Genomic DNA, 20,885 nt, shown 5'->3' on the forward strand with positions numbered 1-20,885 from the left:
GACAAATGACACCTTCCCCCCCCTAAAATGAATTACCAAAATAAAAGTTTATATTCAATGTTACTAAACTAACTATACAAAATTATAACTCCAGGAATATAAAAGGCATATAAAAATTCAAGAGCAGCTTCCGGAGGAAGATTCATACTGACAGGGCAGTATCTAGGGCAGAAGCACAAAGGGGCCAGTTTAAAAAAAGAACAGGGGTGTCAGCAATTTTACAAGCAAGAATGAGTCTGAGGAGAGTCAGATCCAGGGAAACCTCTGAGGACTAAAGCACTCTGATACTTATCTATATATATCTATCTCACTGGTTCATGTTTGTGTATATATAAAATATTCGTATACTACAAACACACCAATAATTTATCTTTGCCCAGGGCCAGGGAGCTGTCAGAATGGAGAGGAACTGATGAGGGTATTGTCAGGATGGGCGGGGTAGGGCAATTGGGAACCTAATTACAAAGATAGCATTTGGACTACAAATATGGCCGCCATTTGGACTACAAGTAATATGGCGACTGAACTCTGACCCGGAAGAGGTAGTGACATCACACCAGGAACCACCAATGAGATGTTGCTTCTTTGTTCACAAAGAACCAATCCTTGGCTCCCGGGCGAAGTCAAGCCATATAAAACTCCCACCCTTTCCCTTCTCCCACGCGGACCTTTCTTAGCCCTTTCTCCAGGTGGAGAAAACGTCGCCCGGGAGCACAAACTTCCAAAATAAAGCTCATCTGCCTGTTTCCATGGCTAATTGGCCGTTTACTTCCTCGGCGGGGTCTAAGAAAACCTTACATTTGGTGCTGAAACCTGGGAGGAGTCACTGTCTGCTGAAGACTGCTCCTCCCCCGGCTCCCCGAGGAGGCCTTGTGGCTACCCCAACAGTCTGAGCACCGAACCAGGGTAAGTGCCGCGGTCCCTCAACTTCCTGGTCCCTGGATTCCGTTCCGGTCCCCGTCCGTGGGAAAGGCTGCTTTCCTAACCGAAAATTGTGGCGCTGCGTGCGTCGGGGGTCGCCCTTCCGGGAGATACCGTTCTCCCTCCGGGGTTCAAGAACGGGGGAGGACGTTCCTCGGTCTTGGACCCCTTTCTGTCTGGTTTGGTCCGTGACTTCAGTTGCGGGACGCCAATTCTCAGTCACGGATCTTCCGTCTCTGGGGCCAGGAATGGGAGGGCAGGGGTTCAAACCAGACCCTAAGTCGCCTCTAGGGTGTCTGGCCTCAAACAGAAATGACTGATTTTTCTGTCTGATACGGCCTGGCCATTATATCCATTCAGTAATTGCAGAACCTGGCCCCCTGAAGGCACTTTCGATCTTGTTACCCTTACTGACCTAAATAATTTTTGCAGACGGACTGGGAAAATAGTCTAAGATCTCCACATTCAGAGCTTCGGAACTTTGTGCTCCCACCCAGACTTGTTCGCCCATTGTCCCACAGCACAAGTCCTCTTGCCCTGAAAAATTCTGAATCTGCACACTCTCTAAAACTAACTGCTCCGGAGCCCCCCCCCCCCCCCCCCCGAAGATCTTGCTTCCCCCCTCCTTCCCCCTCCTCATCAGCTCCTGCCAGTGGCTACTCCAGCCCTGGTCCTCCTCTCTCAACCGGATTTTCCCCCTCCCTCTAAGGACCTTTCTCCCTCCTCCTTTCCCCCCTTTCTACCAGCTCCCGCCAGCCAGCGGCCTTTTACTGGCAGAGGCCTATGCCAGTAAAAATGCTGAGGCTGTGCCGGAAAATTTAACCCTTTGTCTCCAGCCGTTTGAAACACAGTATAATCTCACCTTCGGAATTAAGGAAATGCCGTGCTGTGGGGGTGGGGAACTTCAAAGTGCTACGCTTATGTTCGGAAGTAAAAACAATGAGATCTGAAATGAGTGCTGCGGTTCTGCCCGGGCTCCAAAGAAAGGAGGCAGCCCCCCCTCCCCCCGGCCCAAATCTTTGAGTGTCCCTACGTAAGTGGGGGCCTTGTTGGGGTGTCTGAGGTCAATCCCTGAAACGTGTAGGGGCCGCATAGGGAATTCCAATCATGATAATTAAACTCCGGCTGGTCCGGGAAAGTGCACTTAAGGGCTGGTCACCCACACTCCAAGCCCCCCTGGCCGTATTAGACAGTCAGGGGAGAAACCGAAACATGTAAAACAGTTAGGAATAGCTAACGGCATAACGGCTTTTGGAAGCCCTGCAGGCAAGCAGCTCTCGCTCTTTCTTCCCCGGTAACTTCTAACAATTCAATTTGCATCCAAATACCCCTTGCAAAAACTGAAGGGGGTGGACAATGGTATGTCTTCTGGGCAAATGTCTTGCTTTCTTTCTCTCCAGAAATGGCCCCACCCCGTGGGCACGGGTCAAGCACTTAAAAGCCACAAGGACGCTCGAAGCAACAAAGACACCTGTGGGAAGTTACGTTAAATGTGAACTGGGAAAGAACACTGGGTTTCCTGCCAACTGCAAGTGAATGTCCACACAGCTAGAGGCACACTGTAAAAGCATACACGGTCTCATCCCTGTGGTACATTCCCCACTTAGGTGTAGTTTTTGAGAAGAGAGCAAGATTTTAGCCTGTAGTGGAAGTCTTGCCTTTTCCAGGCTCTGTTCTCCTAACTAGGTATTTTTTGTTCGAATTTGCCTCAAGTATTTTCTCCTTTCTCTGACTCTATTTGCATCTCTGACTACTCTCATGTCTGTCTGCTTTACCAAGTAATTGCTGTGTTTATTTTTTAGCCAGACAGCCATCTAATCTGTAAAACCATGCCTTTGATCCTTATTGCATGCAGTGCAGGAGGTGATGATGTCCCTTACCTGTCTAACCCAAGCCTTGCATTCAATTTCAGCTTTATATTTGCTTGGCCCCACTATGCCCACATTGCCTAGAAACAAGGGTACAAAAAGGGAAAATCTCATTCCCTCCTTAACTGTAAAACTCAGAAAGGAAATGAGGAATTAAGTCTTTGGAGCACTGTAAACTTCTAAACCTAAGGGCTACTGTAGGTCCTATAAACAATAGAGTAATTAACTGGCCACTCAAAACAGCGGGGTACCTGCTTCTCTAGTGCTGTAGGAAAGGTAACATTTTAAACCGAGGTGTTTTTTTCCCAGCTGTGCCTGAGTCCTAAGCCTGGCATCTCTATGTCTTTTTTGTTTTTTGTGTTTTTTTTTCTTCCAGCCTCTGTCCTGAGCAGAGCGGGGGCAGGGCATTGCGGCACCCAGAGTTTTCGTAATGCTGGCAAACAGCAGTTTATGGTGTTTTTTTTTCCTCCTTTAAATAGGGCTATACCTGGGTACACGCACCTTTCTCAATAGCTAACCAGCAGCAGTACAAGAAAAGGCTAGGAAACTTTTCTGAAAATCCCTTGCAACTCATCAGTAACTTCCATATTGTAACCCTTGCCTTTGTTATGGCCTGGAAAAACCTTTACATAGTTCTAACTAATTTGGGAAGAAAACCCTGCACTCTTCTGCAACAGACTGATAAAGGCCTTTCAGAAATACACTAATATAAACCTGCCATCTCTACAGGGACAGGTATTAATAGGGCAACACTTTATAAAACAGTCAGCCCGAGACATTCGCAAGAAACAAAAAAAGGACAGTCCTCAAACCCCCATCCGAGATCTGGTAAACATGGCATTTTAAAGTTTTTAACAACCGGGACAAAAATGCTGAGGCTGCTCGCCTAGTGCGCCTGCAGCAGACGGTAGCCCTGCAGACCCAGGCTATAGTAGCAGCCCTGAGGCTGGCTGAAGACCCAGGACATCAGCCCAGAGGCCAAGTCAAAGTCCTGGCCACCAAAAATGCTGCCAGGAGCCTGCTTCAAATGTGGTAAGGAAGGACATTGGGCCTGCCAATGTCCAAACCCTCAACCACCCACCAAACTGTGCTCTGACTGCTGGCAGCTCGGCTGTTGGAGAGATGCCTGTCCCCTTAAAGGCGCGTTCCCGGCACCTCTACACGGGGGACCAGCTAGCCAAGGTGAGGACTCCTCTCTGGCGTTAGAGCTCCTTGGCTTCATGGGCAACTGATGCAGCCCGGACTCAAGACACTCATCACCCTCACAGAGCCCAGGGTAATGCTACAGATAGTGGGTAAGTCCATCTCATTCCTAGTGGACACAGGAGCTACCTGTTCAGTCTTGCCATCACATTCTGGTCCCCTTACCCCTTCCCAGATCTCGGTCATGGGGGCTGATGGAACTCCAACACACCCCCTATCACTTGTCAGTTTGAAAGCCAGATTTTTAAACACCCTTTTCTGATTATTCCACAATGCCCTATACCACTGCTAGGACAAAACTTGGCCAGACTGGAAACTATTTTAAAGTTTCAGGAGGTCTCAGATAAGGTCCTTATAATTATGCTAGCTTGTAAAGACAAGAAGGAAAATAATATCCCAAAGCAGATTTTACAAAAAGTAAATCCCTTAGTTTGGAACTCGGGTTCCTGGCCGGGCCAGCACTGCCCAACCAGTCCAAATCTGCCTTAAGCCGGCCCCTGCCTCAGAAAAGTGATCAGCGCAGCTCATAGGAAATAGCTGAGTCTGCTTTACTCGAACACCAGGTTCTCCCGATTAGGTTTCTACAGCTCCTCCTCGCTCACCCATGCCTGTCAGAGACCACTCCCAAACTACAAAGCAAATACACTTGGAGATTCTTCGTACGTAAGACCTGTAACAAAGATGAGCGGGTGGTTTCTCACCCAGTCGCTCCCGCGGATTGCCCTCCCTCCGGTTGCTCTACGCCCATCCTTCTCTCTGTTTCCAAAAGTAGCTTTAAAGGGCTAGACAGCTGGACTGCCCCGTACGGATGGCATGCTCTCTGCTTCCTCTATGATCAGATGGGTAGTAACTGCAAACTCTGGCTAGACACACATGGAAGGCTGCCCCTACTACTATTGCAAATGCCATGAATGGAGTACTCTCCAGCCTTGGCACTTTGCTATTTATGACCCATGGGACTCCAAGTGGGAGCAGGGAGTGAAGGGAAAACTGTACCAAAGCCTCTCTTATTCACATCCGCAGAGTTCCATTGAAATATACCAAGCTCTTATTCCAGGTCCCTGGATTAAAACCCTACGTCAAGATATTTCCCTCCTAAACCTTACTGATGTAGGAAATGTTACTGTTTCTTACGTGCTTATCTCGACCGTTCTCCCATCGCAGCGGTCCCTATCCCTACTCCTCTCAATGTCACTGACCCCCCCACACCTTTCCTCTTAAAGGATGTACCTCTTCTCTAAGATCCTGTATACCAGCTGCAGGTATGTCATGCCACTGATAGCACCTCCCCCTGCAACCAAACTATTCCCATATCAGGAGCCACCACCAGCCCCCCGGTACATTTTTTTTGGTGCAATGGAATGCTGCTGTGGAGCATTAACTCCACCTCTGCCTTCCCCTGCTTCCTGACCGTGCTGACCCCACAGCTTATGCTTTATGGAGAGGGGAAGCTGAGGGACAAACTAACCAGGCATAGAGAAAAACGGGCCAGTCTTCCTGCTCATAGTAGCAGGTATAACCTTCTCAACCCTGCTAGCAGCTGGGGTAGGCAGCGCTGGGTTAGCACACAGTCTCCAAGCCACTTGCTAACTACAGGCTGAGTTGAAGCAGGCCCTGGATGCCTCTGCCACCTCTCTAGCATCTTTGCAGAGACAGATCACCTCGGTAGCCCAGGTTGCCCTCCAGAATTGCAGAGCCCTGGACCTACTAACAGCAGAAAAAGGAGGGACATGTCTTTCTGCAGGGACATTGCTGCTTCTATATAAATGAAAGCGGCCTAGTAGAGGGAAATGTCAATACCCTACAGGATCTCAGGGACAAATTACACCAAGACCCTGCCTTTCTCAAAACAATAACCCCGTGGTGACATTCTTTACTCTTTACCACCCTGGCCCCGGTCCTAGGGCCAGTCATAATAATCTGCATACTATTAATGTTTGGCCTGTTTCCTGAAGTTTCTCCAGGAAAATTCGTGAAGCTTCCCGGGTTACCTTCAACCAGATGCTGCTTCAGGCCCAATACTACTCCCCCCATCCCTGACGGCTGACCTCTCGCCCCTCCCCTCTACGCCCATTCTGACAGCCGGAAGAAGCCAGATTAGACCACCTCGTCCCTTGCCCCTTATCCTATCAGAAAGATGTCAGCACGTCAGGATGGGCGGGGTAGGACCATTGGGAACCTAATTACAATTATAGCTTTTGGACTACAAGTAATATGGCAACTGAACTCTGACCTGCAAGAGGTGGTTGACGTCAGACCAGGAACCACCAATGATACGTTGCTTCTTTGTTCACCAAGAACTAATATAAAACTCCCACCCTTTCCCTTCTCCTGCGAGGTCTTTTCTTAGCCCTTTCTCTGGGAGGAGAAAACGGCGCCCAGAAGCACAAACTTCCAAAGTAAAGCTCATCTGCCTGTTTCCATGGCAAATTGGCTGTTTATTTCCTCGGCGGGGTCTAAGAAAACCTTACAGGTATCACCCTGTTGCACGTGTCAGCCACAGATCCCGAGAGCTCACAGACCCTGCCGTGGCTGTGTGGCACAGGGGGGCAGGGCGCAATGCAGGAGGGGCTGCCCTCCCTGTGGTGTGTCTCTCCTGCAGAACACTGTGCTCGAGGGCTGCCCCTGAGTGCAGGAAGGATGCGGTGAAGAGCTCACACTCCTAGCGTGTGGCCTCTGATGCAGGTGAGGTATTCTCTTGGGATGAGGTTATTTTCATGCTCATCAAAAAGTCAGAATATTTACCAGGATATGAGATAAGCCATAGCAATCTGAGTATTTGATTAAGAATGTTTTCCCAAGCACATAAGAAAAAAAATGTACATCCCAAAATAAAACAGTTTAGGGCCATAAGGTCAGTTATAGTGGAAAATACTAATGAACACTTTAATTTTTATGGCAAAAGGTTTCAAATCATCCACGTGAGAAACTTCCCAGGGTTCAGGACGTGAAATAGGTGACCTCTGACTTAGAGCTGAGTTGCTCAGCCAGGTGGCTGGGAAGCTAGAATTATGCTGCATTACGCTAGACTAGATTTAGACTGCATTATACTACCCTCTGCAGCGAGGCTGTCAGATTTAGCGAATAAAAATATAGGACATAGGTACAATGAACATTATTTGCTGTTTATCTGAAATTTGAATTTAACCAGACCCCCTGTATTTGATCTGGCAACCCTGTGTTGGGGGCGAGAAAGTCCAGAGCCAAATGTGGGGCCCACCCCCAAACTCAGGGTGCGGCCATCACAGCGTGCAGGATTTGAGCCACGCTGCATCCTGCGTTCCTCTCAAGTTCTTTTCCCTCTGGTTTCTCACTCGAGTGCAAGCAAGGCCGTGCGGATCTCTGTGGAGGAAGGCTCTGTGGAGCCTCAACGCTCTTTGTGGACTTGGCAGAGCATCACTGTTTCCCCGGCTCGGTGGTTACAAACCACGTGCTAAGTCCCAGTGACCGCCCAGTTTGAGTTCCTGAGCGAACCGGGCTGCTGACAGCGGCGCCACCCCCTGGGCCCGTCAGACAGCAAGAGGACGTGAGAGTGTGTGTGAGAAAGTATTTGTCTAGCGCTAAGGACGAAGAGTAAAACTACGTCTGATAAACAACGCATGGCTAAAGTGTCGCTTCTCCTTTCCACAAACAAGAAAAGATATTAATGATCTACCACTCGGGCAAATCTGGCTCTGGAGTCGACCCTTGAGCCAGACGACCAGGTAAGAAAATGATGACCAAAGTGTCTGCTTTCTCACACGGGAGCTGACAGGAGAGCTGAATTTCAAGCCCCACACTACTGGGGTAACTCCTTCCACAGACAGAGGGTTACCCCGGTTTTGTTTCTTCCCGAGTCAGTTTTTGTAAATATATACATTTCCTTTCTTAAAATAATCCCCTCCTGTGCATTTCGTGATCCCACGCGCCGAGCTTTCTGTTTATCCCCAGTTCCCTCTGCCAGCTGCTCTTTAGCCAACCACCCTTCAACGCTGGAAAACCTCTGGGCTCTGTTCTTCTTTCTCCCCCCGAGGTCATTTCATGGACACAGATTTTTTTACCTTGTTTATGGTGCTTTTGTTATTAAAAAGTTTAAAACTTTTATGCAAATGTATCAATCTTTTCTTTCATGGCTTCTGGATTCTATCCTGCCCAAAAAGGTTAAGCCACAGTTTAATTACAGTGACTTAATTACTATGTTGATGCCTCCTAATTTTAATCCCAATCTCGTTTCTAAGACGTGCAGACTCCAGTGGCCTGCTCAGCGCCTCACCAGAGTCTAGAACTGAATGCATCCAAGTTGAACCCGTGACGTCGCCACCTCCAGCGGCTCCCCTCCCGCACGTCTGCAGCACGGATTCCCAGAAACGGGACTGCTGAGTCGGCTGTGCGCGGGAAGTGTGTCACTCTGATAGACGCTGCCAAATGTCCTTTCAAAGGGCTGCGTCACTCTACACTCACTCTAGCAACGTAGCTGTTTTCTCCATGGGCTTGTCAACAGGGTGCAATCAAACTTCCGGAGACTTACAATCCAATAGATACAAAGGAGTACTCTCCTTTGTAGTTGTACTCCATGTTTCAGTTCATGTGAGCAAGCCCAAGCAGATTTTCACCTGTTTAAGGGCAATCTGAACTTCTTGTTTGCTGACCAACAGCAGGCCATGGGGCATTAAGGAGATTATTGCCTGTGATATAAATTGTAAACATTTTGCCCCAGTGTGTCTTTGATTTATTATTGTTTTGTTTTTGCCATGCAGAAATTTTTTAGACAGTCAAATCCATCACTATTTTCTTCCATGCCTTCGGGGTTAGTCAATTAGGCCTTCTTTGCTTCACGACGAGAAAGGAGTTACTCCATGCTGTTTGATGTTTTCATGGTGTCATTCTGTATGTTTAAGTCTTTGATCCACTGAGGTTATCCCGGAACAGAAGGGTAATATTGAAGTATAAAATGGACCATGTCTTTTCTTTTTCAAAACACTTCAATGGTTAAGTCTCAAATTCCTAACATGGTCCGTTAACTCCAGTGCAGCCTGGCTCTGTTCCTTCTGTGAAATCATTACATGACTCCCTCCCTGTTACTGAGTCTCACTAGGTTTGTGTCTAGTCCTCAAACAAGCCCTGCTTCTTCTTGTCTCAGAATTTTGCACGAGCTGCTCAAGAACCAAAGTTAAACCTCTGTGATGCACTGCGGGGTCGCCCAGGGCCGCGTCTCTGGCGCGTGTGCCTGTGTCCGCACTGACTGATCTGTGCAACGGCGTGGTCAGTGCTGTCCTCCCCGCTGGACTAGGAGCGTCACGAAAACAGACACTGTGGGGTCTGGTGCCCTACTGTAGCGGCCTTTGTTCCCGAGCAAGTGGCTGAAATACAGCAGCTTTACAAATATTTATTAAATGAATGAATAAATGAAAACTAACAGGTTTAATGAAAACTTCTTTTGATGATATCTAATTTCATTTTCTCTGATTAGTCACCAAATAACCTCTGACCCGTAATTTATTCTGCGGAATAATCTCCGTAATCGGGGGGACATGCTTCACGTCAACGACTGGTGCCAGCTATCCCACCAGACACACGTCCCCCTGTCAATGAACAAACTGTGCTTGGGCTTACAAACTAGCCTTCTGTGAATGTGACTAGGGGCAGCCAACCCCTAAACTTGAACTTCTGCTGATAAACACAAAATTGGACTCTAACATAAACACCAGGTTTATAATTTGTAACAACTTTTTTCTTTAACACTATGAGTTAGAATCGGCAGTGAAAGCCCGACCGGGCACGTGTGCGTGAGTGAGTTGTCAGAGCGAACCCCCGTGGCTTCTCTGGCAAGCACACTGAGAACGCACTCAAACCACCCCGTGCAACTCACCTCTTGGAAGTTGTGCTGAGTGAACTTGTCTGCTATCCGCAGCAACTCACGGCACGAGTGTGTGTCCGCAAAGGCCCGAATACCAAGGCAGTTAGAAGGGTCTAGCTGTCTCTTTAAGAACTCACAGCAGGCTTCCTGGATTTCCGCCAGCTGGAGGAGGCATGCGGCTGGGAGGAGGGTCTGGACGTTGCCCTCCTCCACGGTGATCTGGGAGGTATACGCAAAGTCAATCAGCAGCTCCATGGCCCTCTCGTCTATGTCCCGGATCACTACCTCTGTCTGCCGGCTCTCTGCCAGCTCCCCCGTGAACATCGCTCGGAAGTAGGGGCTGCAGGCCGACAAAATGACTCGGTGGGCATAGATCTTCTTGGCGCCCACCACCAGGACCACGTCGCACAGCTCCCGGTGCTTCCTCAGCAGGTTAATCACTTCCAGGGTTTGTCGAGGGTGCTTGTCGGAGATATAGGGCATGCGGGCGGGCTGGGGAACCCCTTCGGGCAGTTTGTTGGGGTCTCCAAGGGTGCAGCGGCTTGTCACATCCATTCCAGTCTCTCCTGGTCGAATGCTGGTACACCTGCAGGGAGGGTCAGGGAGAGGGAGAAGACGGCAGTTTTATTAGAAGCTCACTCCTGCAGGAAGGTGTTCGCAAGTCAAGAGCCAGGGAAACCTGCAGGTAACAGAAAGACAGATTAACCCCAAAGAGCTCCTTTTCTAAGACTTCTTGAACTCGCAAACTCCCCGAAAGTCCCCTGAGGAATGGAGAGTGTTGGCCTCAAACCAGAGCACCGTCACCGTGCACTCCCTGAAGGCCAAGGGCAGCTCTCCCCCGTCTCGGCAGCACTCTGGCTAGACCAGGCCCTGCCTCGCACAACTGCCCCCAGCCCGGTAATAAACACTTATGAGAGACATTTCTAAATTATGATCTTTGGACTTAAATTCCTTAACCCGGTTTAGCCAAGATCTTGATAGTTGTCATTTTCCTAAAACATATAAATGTTTACTTCTTATCACTGGGTGATATTTTAAACTGTTCTAAAGTTCGGCACAAAATTTAGAAAATATAGTTCATGTGGCATGAAAAGATCAGCAGGAAAACAGGCCACAGTCCAAAGGTTAACTTTATGCAGTACTAAATTTCTTTTATCCTCAGATGCCTGGTTTTCACAGTTTATACAGCCAATCGCAATGGTTGTAAACAAGTAGAAAACAAAACGAATCGCAAGCAGGGGTACAAGAAGTAGTAGTGCGTCACCGGGATGCTACAGAGAACTGCTTGGGGCCAGACACACCTCAGTGGGCTCTAGTTTGTGAGTGAGAGGCGAGCTGGGCACAGACCTCCGTGACACTGAACAGTCCCGAGGTATCAATTACAGGGTAGTGTGTGCTGCATTGCCAGCTAGTAAGGAAAGCTTTGCATGCCTTTAATACAATATTCCCGATTCTAAAAGGCTGTTGAAATCAACTGTGTGCCTTACAAGCGAGGATATATAGTAAATAACTGTGCATTTGCATTTCAAAGGCATGCACTTGAAAACCAAGAACACGGTCCTTCCTTTCTCCAATAGCAACCCATTTTTCCAAAGTACTTGTAAGTTCAGGTTCAATCTTTCTGTGCTTGGCCTCCTCCCAGAGGCGGCTGTGCGTTCTAAAGTGCAAACTGTTCGGAATTCCTGGCGTCTGGAGGAAACAGCACTGTGTACACTTGACGAGTGAGAGACTGGAGCATGGAGCTGAACAGGTAAAGGATAATTTTTGTCACCCCCACACAAGTACAATCAAGAAGGCTCTGACCACTGTGCTCCCTGGTGCCCTGTATACAGTGGATGCTGAAAGAACAAACCACGTGGTTAACAGCGGTACCATTGAGCTTTAAACAAACCCACCATTAAAGACAAGACCAATTCAAAAACCCTTAGAAGTTAAAGCATGTCTGTTGCGACCTCAGTTATGTATGTAAAGATGGTACTGTTGAAATCAGATATAAGCAGTTTTTTATTTCACCTAAGTACAATATGGAAGCTAATTTCTACATACCTGCTTCTTTTAAAAGCATAACACAGTATACCAAAAAAAACCCCAAAACTATTATTATTGTATTGTATAGGTTCTAACTTTAAGTAATGGGTAATTTCTAGATCCTTATAAACTGTGTGGTTAACAAACTTGGAAGGAATTCTCTCGAATGTGGCCATTCTCTAAAGTTCCGTCCTCTCTGCTCTCTCTACAGACATGCTGGGGGCGGCTCGTTTAACCTCGCAGTTCCCATCACCCGTATGCGAATGGCTCAAGGATTCCTATCTCCAATTCGGGTCACTTCTGAATTCACATCCACAGGACTGCCCCACCATCACTCAAACTCAGTGTGTGTGTGTGTGTGTCTTTCTCTCTCTCTCTCTCTCTCAAGATTGCATTTGTTTTTTGAGAAAGGGGAAGGGAGGGGGAAAGGGAGGGAGGAAGAGAGGGAGAGAAGCATCACTTGGCTGTGGGCCACACCAGCCAGGGCTCAGACGCACTGTATTCATGGATACATCTGAAACTGATCCCTTGACTGTCGTCCTTCCTCCACGTGTGGCTCTCCTCCAGTCTTCCCCAGATCAGCAAAAGGCGACTTTCTTCTTCCCGTTGCTCAGGCTAGAAATGTCGGAGCCCGCCCTTCCCTCCTGCACCTCAACCCAGCCCATCGGCAGCTCCTGTCCTTCTCCCTCCAAGTGATACCTAGAATCCAAGCATTTTTCTATGTCTCTACTAGACCCACCCTAATCCAGGGTCTCCTTACCTTTTAGAATATTATAATAACCTCATAAGTTGTCACCCTCCTTCCACATTTGTCAATTTATATTCTCTTCTCTAAACATTTACTTAGAGACCTTTTCATTCCAAAGGGCAAGGTGAGGGCCCCTTGGGATGATAAAGACAATTAGAAGTGTCTGGTTCACAGTATTTTCAGGTTTGCTTTGTTCTGAAACGGAAATAGACTCTGAACGTCAGTAGGACGACCTGGACTCTCAGTTGGCCAGTCGCCACCAGGGCCCTATGTGAAGCCACGCCACACGCCGAGCTGCCCGAAGATCTGTGAGGATTTGGTCTCGAACCCCTCTTCCGGAGGTGTCAGGGCTGTGACAAAGGGACCTAGACTGTTCGGCACAAAACCAGGAATTTGAAAGGGGGGAAGTTTTAGGGGGAGAAAGAGAATTATAAGGGAAAGGGAAGGGAGGCTTTAAGACAGTGGCAGGCTGTGATCTAGCAGAACAAGGCAGGTGAGAAAACTTTCCGGCCCCTCCCTTATCCCCAAACTCTCAGTGAAAACCCGGGTATTTGCGGCAGCTGCGTGGATGGAGGTTGGAGGAAGAGACAGGGACCGTGGAACACCTCTCAAAAGAGCTTTGGCTGTGAGGAGGAGAGACAGGCAGTGCTGTGTCTGCTTGAAGAGGTAAAGACTCGAAAATAACTATATACTGAGGGGGAGAATTAAAAAAAATGAAGAAAAAAGAACAAAAACAAAAGAAAAAAATATAACCAGAAAAAGAGAGAGTGGAAATGATGGTGTGAGGGCCTTGAGGAGTGGGAGCAGCAGAGCCAAAACCGGGGGCTGGATCTCAGACCTCGGGGGTCAGAAGAAGGGCCTGGGAGGGGTGCAGGGAGGTTCACCCCAATGGCCCCTATTTTTTTTCCTGTGGAGTTGGGAGTGGCAGGTCACTTGCTGCCGGTGAGCAGAGTGGAAACAGGGCCACGAGAAGGAGGAGTAAGGGTGTGAAACAGCTGCTGTGGGGGACGTGTAAGCACTGGCCGAGACTCAGACATATTGCTGAACAACGCTGCTGGCCCCAAAGACATTACAGACTTGACACAGCAGCACGAATCCCCGGCGGCGGCTTTACCCAGCGGTGACCAGCAGCCCAGCCCGGAGAAGATGAACGTCTGCCCCGACCTGCAGCTGGGAAAGGCCCCGGGCATAAGAGGGAGTGAGTGACGGTGCGAACGTGGTCGAAGCGGCTGCGGAAGTGGACTCGGAGAACAGAAGGGGCCGCGGCACGCTGATCCTGAAGGGATCATGGTCAGAAAGCAACTTATTAGGGCTCACGATGCCAGAGAGTTTAACTGAGAACAAGTAGGAATGAACTGCTGCAAGTGGGCGACGGTGAAAGCGACAGGAATTTAAGGGGTCAAGGAAACGCGGGCAAGGTAAACGGACGGGTCATTCCCGTGGGTGCTGGTGTCTCCTAAACTGATCGTCGGGGCAAGAATCACATCACGTGCAGACAAGAAGCATAAGCCAAAGAGCAAATCAAATACATATTTTTCATGTTTACCGAAGGAATATTACAAGTTTGGTACCTCCCTAAGTAATTACCCAAAATGTGTGAGTCAACTTCCCATTTCAGAGCTACCCTGCCACACACTCCTCAGACCCTGTGCTCCCAAAGTGACATTCCCCAGTGAAGACAGCCATTTTCTGCAAGTGGCTATGATCATTTGAAATGAAGCACAATGAACAGTTTAGAAAACATAGTCCCTGCTTCTGAAGCACTTATAATCAATTTTACCTCTTCGTCCAAAAACCTGCAGAATCTTTCCTTGGCTCAGAACTGTTTTCTGTTTAAATGGGCATCACTCCTTTAAGACTTCAAAAATTTTGTTTCAATATGGAAACTAACAGCTTGTTCTTAGACCAAAGTTTCAGCTGATCTGACCCTCAGTTAGAGTCCTACACACACCTGAACAGAGCTAGCAGTTTGGGTACAGAAATCCTTAGAACAAATAGCATCTCTGTTATTGTAAGTGCTAGTTCTGCCTACTAGAAGGGGACCCACTAGACACTACCTCCATCCCTAATTCCACAACACAAAGACGGGCCGTGGACTCTTAATCTGAAAATAGGACACGGACTCTTCAGCCTCAAGACATCTTACCACTGCTCCTTGGGTAAAGCGAGGGTCAGCACGGGGCGCCTCAGCCCTGCACTCACGGCACGATGCCGGAGGAGGGAAAAAGGCCTCGCAAGCCAGCTGCTCTCCCTGAACGTCAGGAAAGCAAAAGCCTTTCTCAGAGAGCCCTCAGCAACTTCCCCGACATCTTGTAAAGGGGGCCCCCAAACAGGGATTTGTAATGGGGTCCTGAACCCAGGGTGTCCAAGAACCATTAGGAAAAAATATATACACACAGGATGTCCTCACCCCCACAAGTCTGAGCTGGGGGATGGGACACACGGAGCAGGGCCATTAAGAGTTGTTTCAAATAGCAAGTTTTTGCAGATGACCTCTAGAATGGTAGTTTCACATATCTATAACCTTTAACTGGTTTTGCAGATATATTAAACAGCTGTGGCCATGCTTCAACCCCTGATGTAACTGGGAGGCGATTCCCCCTGGTTACAGAGCCTACATAAGAACTTGGAGATGACTGGCTCCACACCACAGGGCCACGCCTGCCCAGACTTACTATGGCAGCCCAGTAAAACTGGGAAAATACGGGAATGCTGGCAGCTGCGGCCAATTGTGGGAGGAGTCAGAAATGGTGCGGCAGAGGAAGACTGGTGCTGGGATTTAAACCCAAGTGTGGCAGCCGTGCGGTGTCTTTTTGGGACCACGCAGCTCGGGCAGAGAAGAACCACGGACTTCCATTTCTTTTTCTGAGATACGGTACCCCGGACTGGGCAGAGGGGGAAGGCAGGACCATGTGTTTGTGGGTATTCTAAAGGAATTTGAAATCTCAGTGAAGACATTAAGTCATTAATCTTAAGTGTGTATAACTCTTTACATAAATAATCCCTTTCCTTTTCACCAATCTCTGGCACTGAGAGACGTCTTTCCCTGGCAGTGAGCAAGGCGAACCTAGTACGGGGTGGGGGACCCCTGGGGCACAAGGGTGGGCCCATTCAGTAATAGCGTATCATTCGCACCCCCACCCCAGGTCTGTTCGGTAACAATCTCACTGGCAGCTGTGTCACACAGCCATCCCAAAAGGCAAAGATAAAGCTCTCAAGCGTAATATTTAACTTCCTGTGTCTGTAGCGGAGGGAGGGAAGGAGGAGGGGTGCTGAGCAAGGCACGGCCCGACCAGGCGGCGCAGCTTGCACCACTATTGCTAAGTAAACATTTTAGACTGACTAGGATAAATAGGAAATTTTAGCAATATGAAATCTGAATGAGATTTTTTTTTGTCTTTCGAAGTTAAACTCAAGGAGAAAAGCTCATCTGATCTTCACCATGAGTGAAAATTACTGATAAAACTCTAGATGCAAAAAAAGGACCTAAAGCTTCTTACTCATCTTGAATCTTTGTAGGATTTCATCTTCAGCTGCACTGTTAAGTACCCCTGGGGCTCCCCAGGGTTCTGTCATCAGCATCCTCCTTTTCTGTTCTACCCTCATTCACACCTACAACTTCTAGAACCTTCTGTGCACTGATGACTCACCATTTTTTTAAAAAATCTCCAACCCAAACTGCTCTTCTTCCCGGGCCCCATACTCCAATCACGTGCTGGCTGTCTCACCTGGCTGTTTCCGAGGCATAATAAGCTCTGTGAAGAGAATCTGGTTTTGGCTTACTGACACCTGTTCCTCTTCCCACCTTTTTTCTCTTGTCAAGGCCACGCCTCGTGTCCCTAGCTGGAACGCTGTTCACCAAACCCTCCTGATTTCACTGTTAAACTCCCAACCCCATCCTCTTCTCTCGGCGCCCACTGCCAGGGACCTGTTTCAGGTCCTCAGCGTTCATCTAAGCTACTACAACCCCTTTAAATTAGTTTCTTTGCCATCATTTCTACCCTCTTTCCAGCCCCTGCCCTTGCTTCCTAAATGTCAGCCCAAAGAATGAATCCGATCTGTGTAACAATGTCCAATGGCCCTCAAAGGCCCGAAGGGTAAAGCCACACTCTTCCTGCCAGGGCTGCAGCCTCACTTTCCATGACTCTTCCCGCCCCTTCCCCCTTGGCTCCCCCAGGTACTCCGCATCCCAGGTATTCCTACCATTCCCCACATGCCATGCACATTCAGGTCTTGCTGTCTGTTTGTCGGCACACTGTTCTTTCTATTTATGGTGTCTTTTTTTATTGCTTTTCTTTAAATTCTTACTTTTTAAAGTACATTTTAGTTTAAAGCAAACTCCTCTCCTTTCTAGAAGATCCAGCTCAAATATGACCATCTCGGTGGAGCTCTCCTCTTCTCCACAGGGCAGAGATCCCCTCCTCTGCATTCACCGCTCTCCTAGAATCCCGTTCGTGCTGTGTCGTGGTGTCCCTTACACGTCTTCCCATCACGCCACCGGCATGTGTGCAGCGTGCAGGCACAGACCAGGCACCATACACATGTCTGGTGAGAGAATAAACTGATTCCTAATAAAGGCAGGCTCTACACTGCAATGTCTGTGAAAGGATGCACACGAACTGCTTCCAGGGGTTGCCCCTGGGGAGAAAAACTGAGAGCTGGGGTCAGCACTGGGAGACTTCTTTTTCACTGAATAGCCTATTTTGTTTTTTAAAATTACATACCATGTACACACGGCAGCTAGTTAAATAAGGGAATGCAACTGAGCTTTACTAATAAAGTGTTAATTAATTTCACAAAACTTTATTCATTAGAATACCCTTAACAATATTTTTTAATCTTTTCTTGTTCATAGCCCCTGCACCCAGGGGAAATAGCTGCAGATACCATTCAGTCATTCAAACAATTATTCAGTGATTATTAGGTTCCAGAGGCACAAGGATAGAGCAGACATTTGGGACTCAAGGAGTTCGCACGCAAGTAGCAAGAATGAATATGTATCCACATAAAAGCTTCTCCAATAGCAACTAAGTATAAACTCAACCTCACTTTCCAGAGACTGCCTTTTGGGTTGCAGTGGCAAGAATGGCAGCCCAACAAGGAAGTACCCTTTGGCACTGTGACCATGACGTCATGCAGGCATCAGATAAAAGTAAAACCAGACAGCAAAGTGTAGGCCAGGCTTTGGCTAAGCGACAGTGATGAAGGAAGAGCTGTAACTTAATGGTGCCAGAATTCTCCAAAATGATTTTGAATAAGTGGCAGTATTATGTAATAAAGCAGAAAAAAATGGGTGTGAGTAATTGAATGAACACTTTATACAGAAATTACTGATAAAAACATTCCCACGCTGTGCCTTCTCTTTCTAAAGAATAATAAGCTCTTATTTTAGCAATTACATAAGGTATAACATTTATGGCAGCTGAGGATGAAAAGCAATCTGTTTTGTTGCAACCCTGTTAAAAGCTGAAGTGACAAGTATTAATATGTGTTGTTAATTTCATGTACTTTCAGTCAAATATTGCTATCATAGAAAAAGACACAACTAAGGTAATGGCACTTGTTACATCCATAACATCTTTTCACCTGGAGATCTCAAAGCATGTGCAAGCACTCACTAATTCCCAATATCCCGGTCACATACATCAGAGCAGAAAGCCAGGGCACAGAGACGCGAACTGCTCAGAGTGAATAAAAAACCAGTGACAGATCTGGGAAAAGATCGTTCTGGTTCTAGCCACTGATTTTAAGTTATACATGAACTGTTTCTTTTCTTAAAAGGGCCTGCCACAGTTGTTTATCTTTGATGTTAAGTAAAAAATGATTAAATACAGTTCAATTAAATGTAAAATGAGTTGAAAAAATGAAGACATTGAACTGGGCTGATTTTGTTTCAAGAAGGACTGACGTCCTATTTGTTAGAACAGATTGAGCAAAAAACCATTATTACATTTTAGGGTTGGAAGGGCCTATCATTGTATTTTCCCACACACTGTTCTACTTTTTTATGGACTAAGTTATGTCCAATACTCTTTTTTACTCCTCAACCTCCCCTGCAATGCAGCTCTTTTAATTAACAGAACAAATGTATTACTGAACATCAATGAAATAACTAAAACCATAATTAGACACTCGGTACAGTGTACTACAAGTAATCATTATATTGAATAGTTATATAGCAACAGAACCCTCTACATTCTACAGGGAATTGAAGACTATAATAAACCCATATATCACAGCACACTTTATCATAGAAAATTACTACACAAAAAGGAAAATTTAAATGTTAACAACAACACAAAATTCATAGCACTCTTTAGATATTTAAGCTCTCTATATTACCTTATTTTAAAAGCGACTAATTCCTGATAGTACTTTTGATTTATTTTAGAACACGAATCATTAGTTCCAAGCAGACTTTGGTAAGATTTGTAAACCTTTTTTTTTCTTTTAAATTCAATGGAGCCCTGAATTATTACATGCTGGATTTCGATCCACGGAACGAAAGGTTTTTCTCCCTAAACGCCTACCTGCGCATTGGCTTGCCTTCCATGCACCATGAAAAGTCCCCTTGACCACACTCTGAAGCCGAACCTAAAGCAACAGAAAAGCAGTAACTTAATAAAAACTACTGATCTTTCCGGTAACGATCTCTATACAATCATTTCGTTCAGTGACAACAGCGTGTCCTCTTATTTCACAGGCCTTTGGCAGACGCACGACCGTGCCCTTAACCTGTTACCTTCAGGGTGCCTATCCCCACTCTGGAAGCTAAGCCGGTTCTAAGTGAAGGTGAGGGGCAGCGCGCTCCACAGTCCCGATTGCTAGGGTGTTGTCTCTCTTGGAAAAGTGCTTGGAGACATTCAACGCTGACCTCGCCGTCAAGTGTACCCACAGAGCACTCGCCGGATACCCGCAGCAGTACTAACACGACAAGCATGAACAGGGGGTGGGCTGGTTTAAAACAGATCGGAAAGCAATGAACTTGTCCAGAAGTGACAGAGGCATGGCGGGCATTTTGCCCTTAAAAACAAACACCTCCGCTTCCGACTGCCGGGGCAGCTTGGCTCTTTACCAGCACTTGCCTGTCCTCAAAACAATGCCCACCACCCCCTTGGCAAGCACTCGCTAGCGACCCATGGTTAAATGGGACGCGCCTCCCAAATTCCAGCCCCTGGCCGGAGAAGCTGTCCAGAGAAGCCCAAAGCCCCCAGGCAGGACCGCCCAGCGCTTCCCCAGGCTCCCGGGTAGGGCTGTCAGCCAACCACGGCGCAGTCTGGTGCCCCTGCGGGGCCCAGCAGCAGCCCCGGCCCCAAACCCCAGCCCCAGCCCCAGCCCCGAGCCCCAACAGTCCCTCTTCTGCGCCCCTAACAGGCGGCGGGCGAAGCTCGGCCCTAGCTCCACCCGGCGACTTGGCAACTCGGGACCACAGATTCGCCCAGCGAGCCGGGACGCTCTCCACCGTCTCTCCTCTAAGGCGCCTAACTCACCGGCTCTGACACTTTTCCTTGGCCGCAGCCTCCCCGGCCTCCGCCACCCGCCGCCTCCTCTGCGCTTGCCCCTCGGCTGCCGCTAGTGCCAGTCCGCTGCCGCTCCTCCAGCTATTTCCTCCGGGTCCCTCGCCCACTGTTCAGCGGCCGGAAGTGGTCCTGATTCTAAAGCGTTCCTCCTGGAATGCACTTATTCCGCCAAGAGGTTCCGGCGCGGCTCAGGAAGTAGCTGTTCCCTTTGCTGGAAATTTGCATAACCTGTAGCACTGCCGGAGTTCGCGTCCAGTTCCTTTTATCCCGAGAGTCACCTCTTTGCGGCTTCGCCGCTGAACTGGCAGTATTTGAATGCTGTAGCCTTCTCATTTCTTCCTTGTTGTCCCCAGTAGATGGCAATAGAAAGATGGGAATAGTCACGGAAAGCTAGGAATTTTGATATATTTGTAGCAGGTCGGTCTCTTATTTATTGGCACAGTCTTGTTCCTAAATGTGGGTTGGATGATTGACGGGCGCGTGCATACATGGAGTTGACATATATTTACTGTGCAAACTGCTGAGGACACACAACCAAACCAGAAACGTACCCGACCATCCTGGTTTCCCGCACTTTAGCTTTCAAGACCTCTTTCAAGTGTCATTCAGGATCCTAAGGTTATGTCAGCTTGCCCTTCCACTTAGTACCGACCACCAGACACTTAACGGAACACTTCTGTGAGCTTACTTTAGTATTGGTGTGGGGTGGGGGGAGCGCCTTTCAACTTGTCCTTTGGGCAAAGGACATTTCCCCACAGCAC

General features: G+C 47.9%; 1 protein-coding gene across 1 annotated transcript in view; it reads right to left on the reverse strand.

Annotated features, from left to right (window-relative positions):
• KLHL20 (kelch like family member 20) overlaps positions 1–20,247 on the reverse strand; it is a 37,093-nt gene extending 16,846 nt beyond the window's left edge. The window contains exons 1-3 of the mRNA XM_028530639.2: positions 20,095–20,247; positions 19,135–19,198; positions 9,841–10,414 (exon numbers count right to left, since the gene is read on the reverse strand). Coding sequence (XP_028386440.1) covers positions 9,841–10,414; positions 19,135–19,157 — 597 coding nt within the window. The 5' untranslated portion in view covers positions 19,158–19,198; positions 20,095–20,247. The remainder of the gene's footprint in view (positions 1–9,840; positions 10,415–19,134; positions 19,199–20,094) is intronic.
• Positions 20,248–20,885: the final 638 nt, after the last annotated feature.

This window comes from Phyllostomus discolor, chromosome 14, assembly GCF_004126475.2.
Source record: "Phyllostomus discolor isolate MPI-MPIP mPhyDis1 chromosome 14, mPhyDis1.pri.v3, whole genome shotgun sequence".
NCBI lineage: Eukaryota > Metazoa > Chordata > Mammalia > Chiroptera > Phyllostomidae > Phyllostomus > Phyllostomus discolor.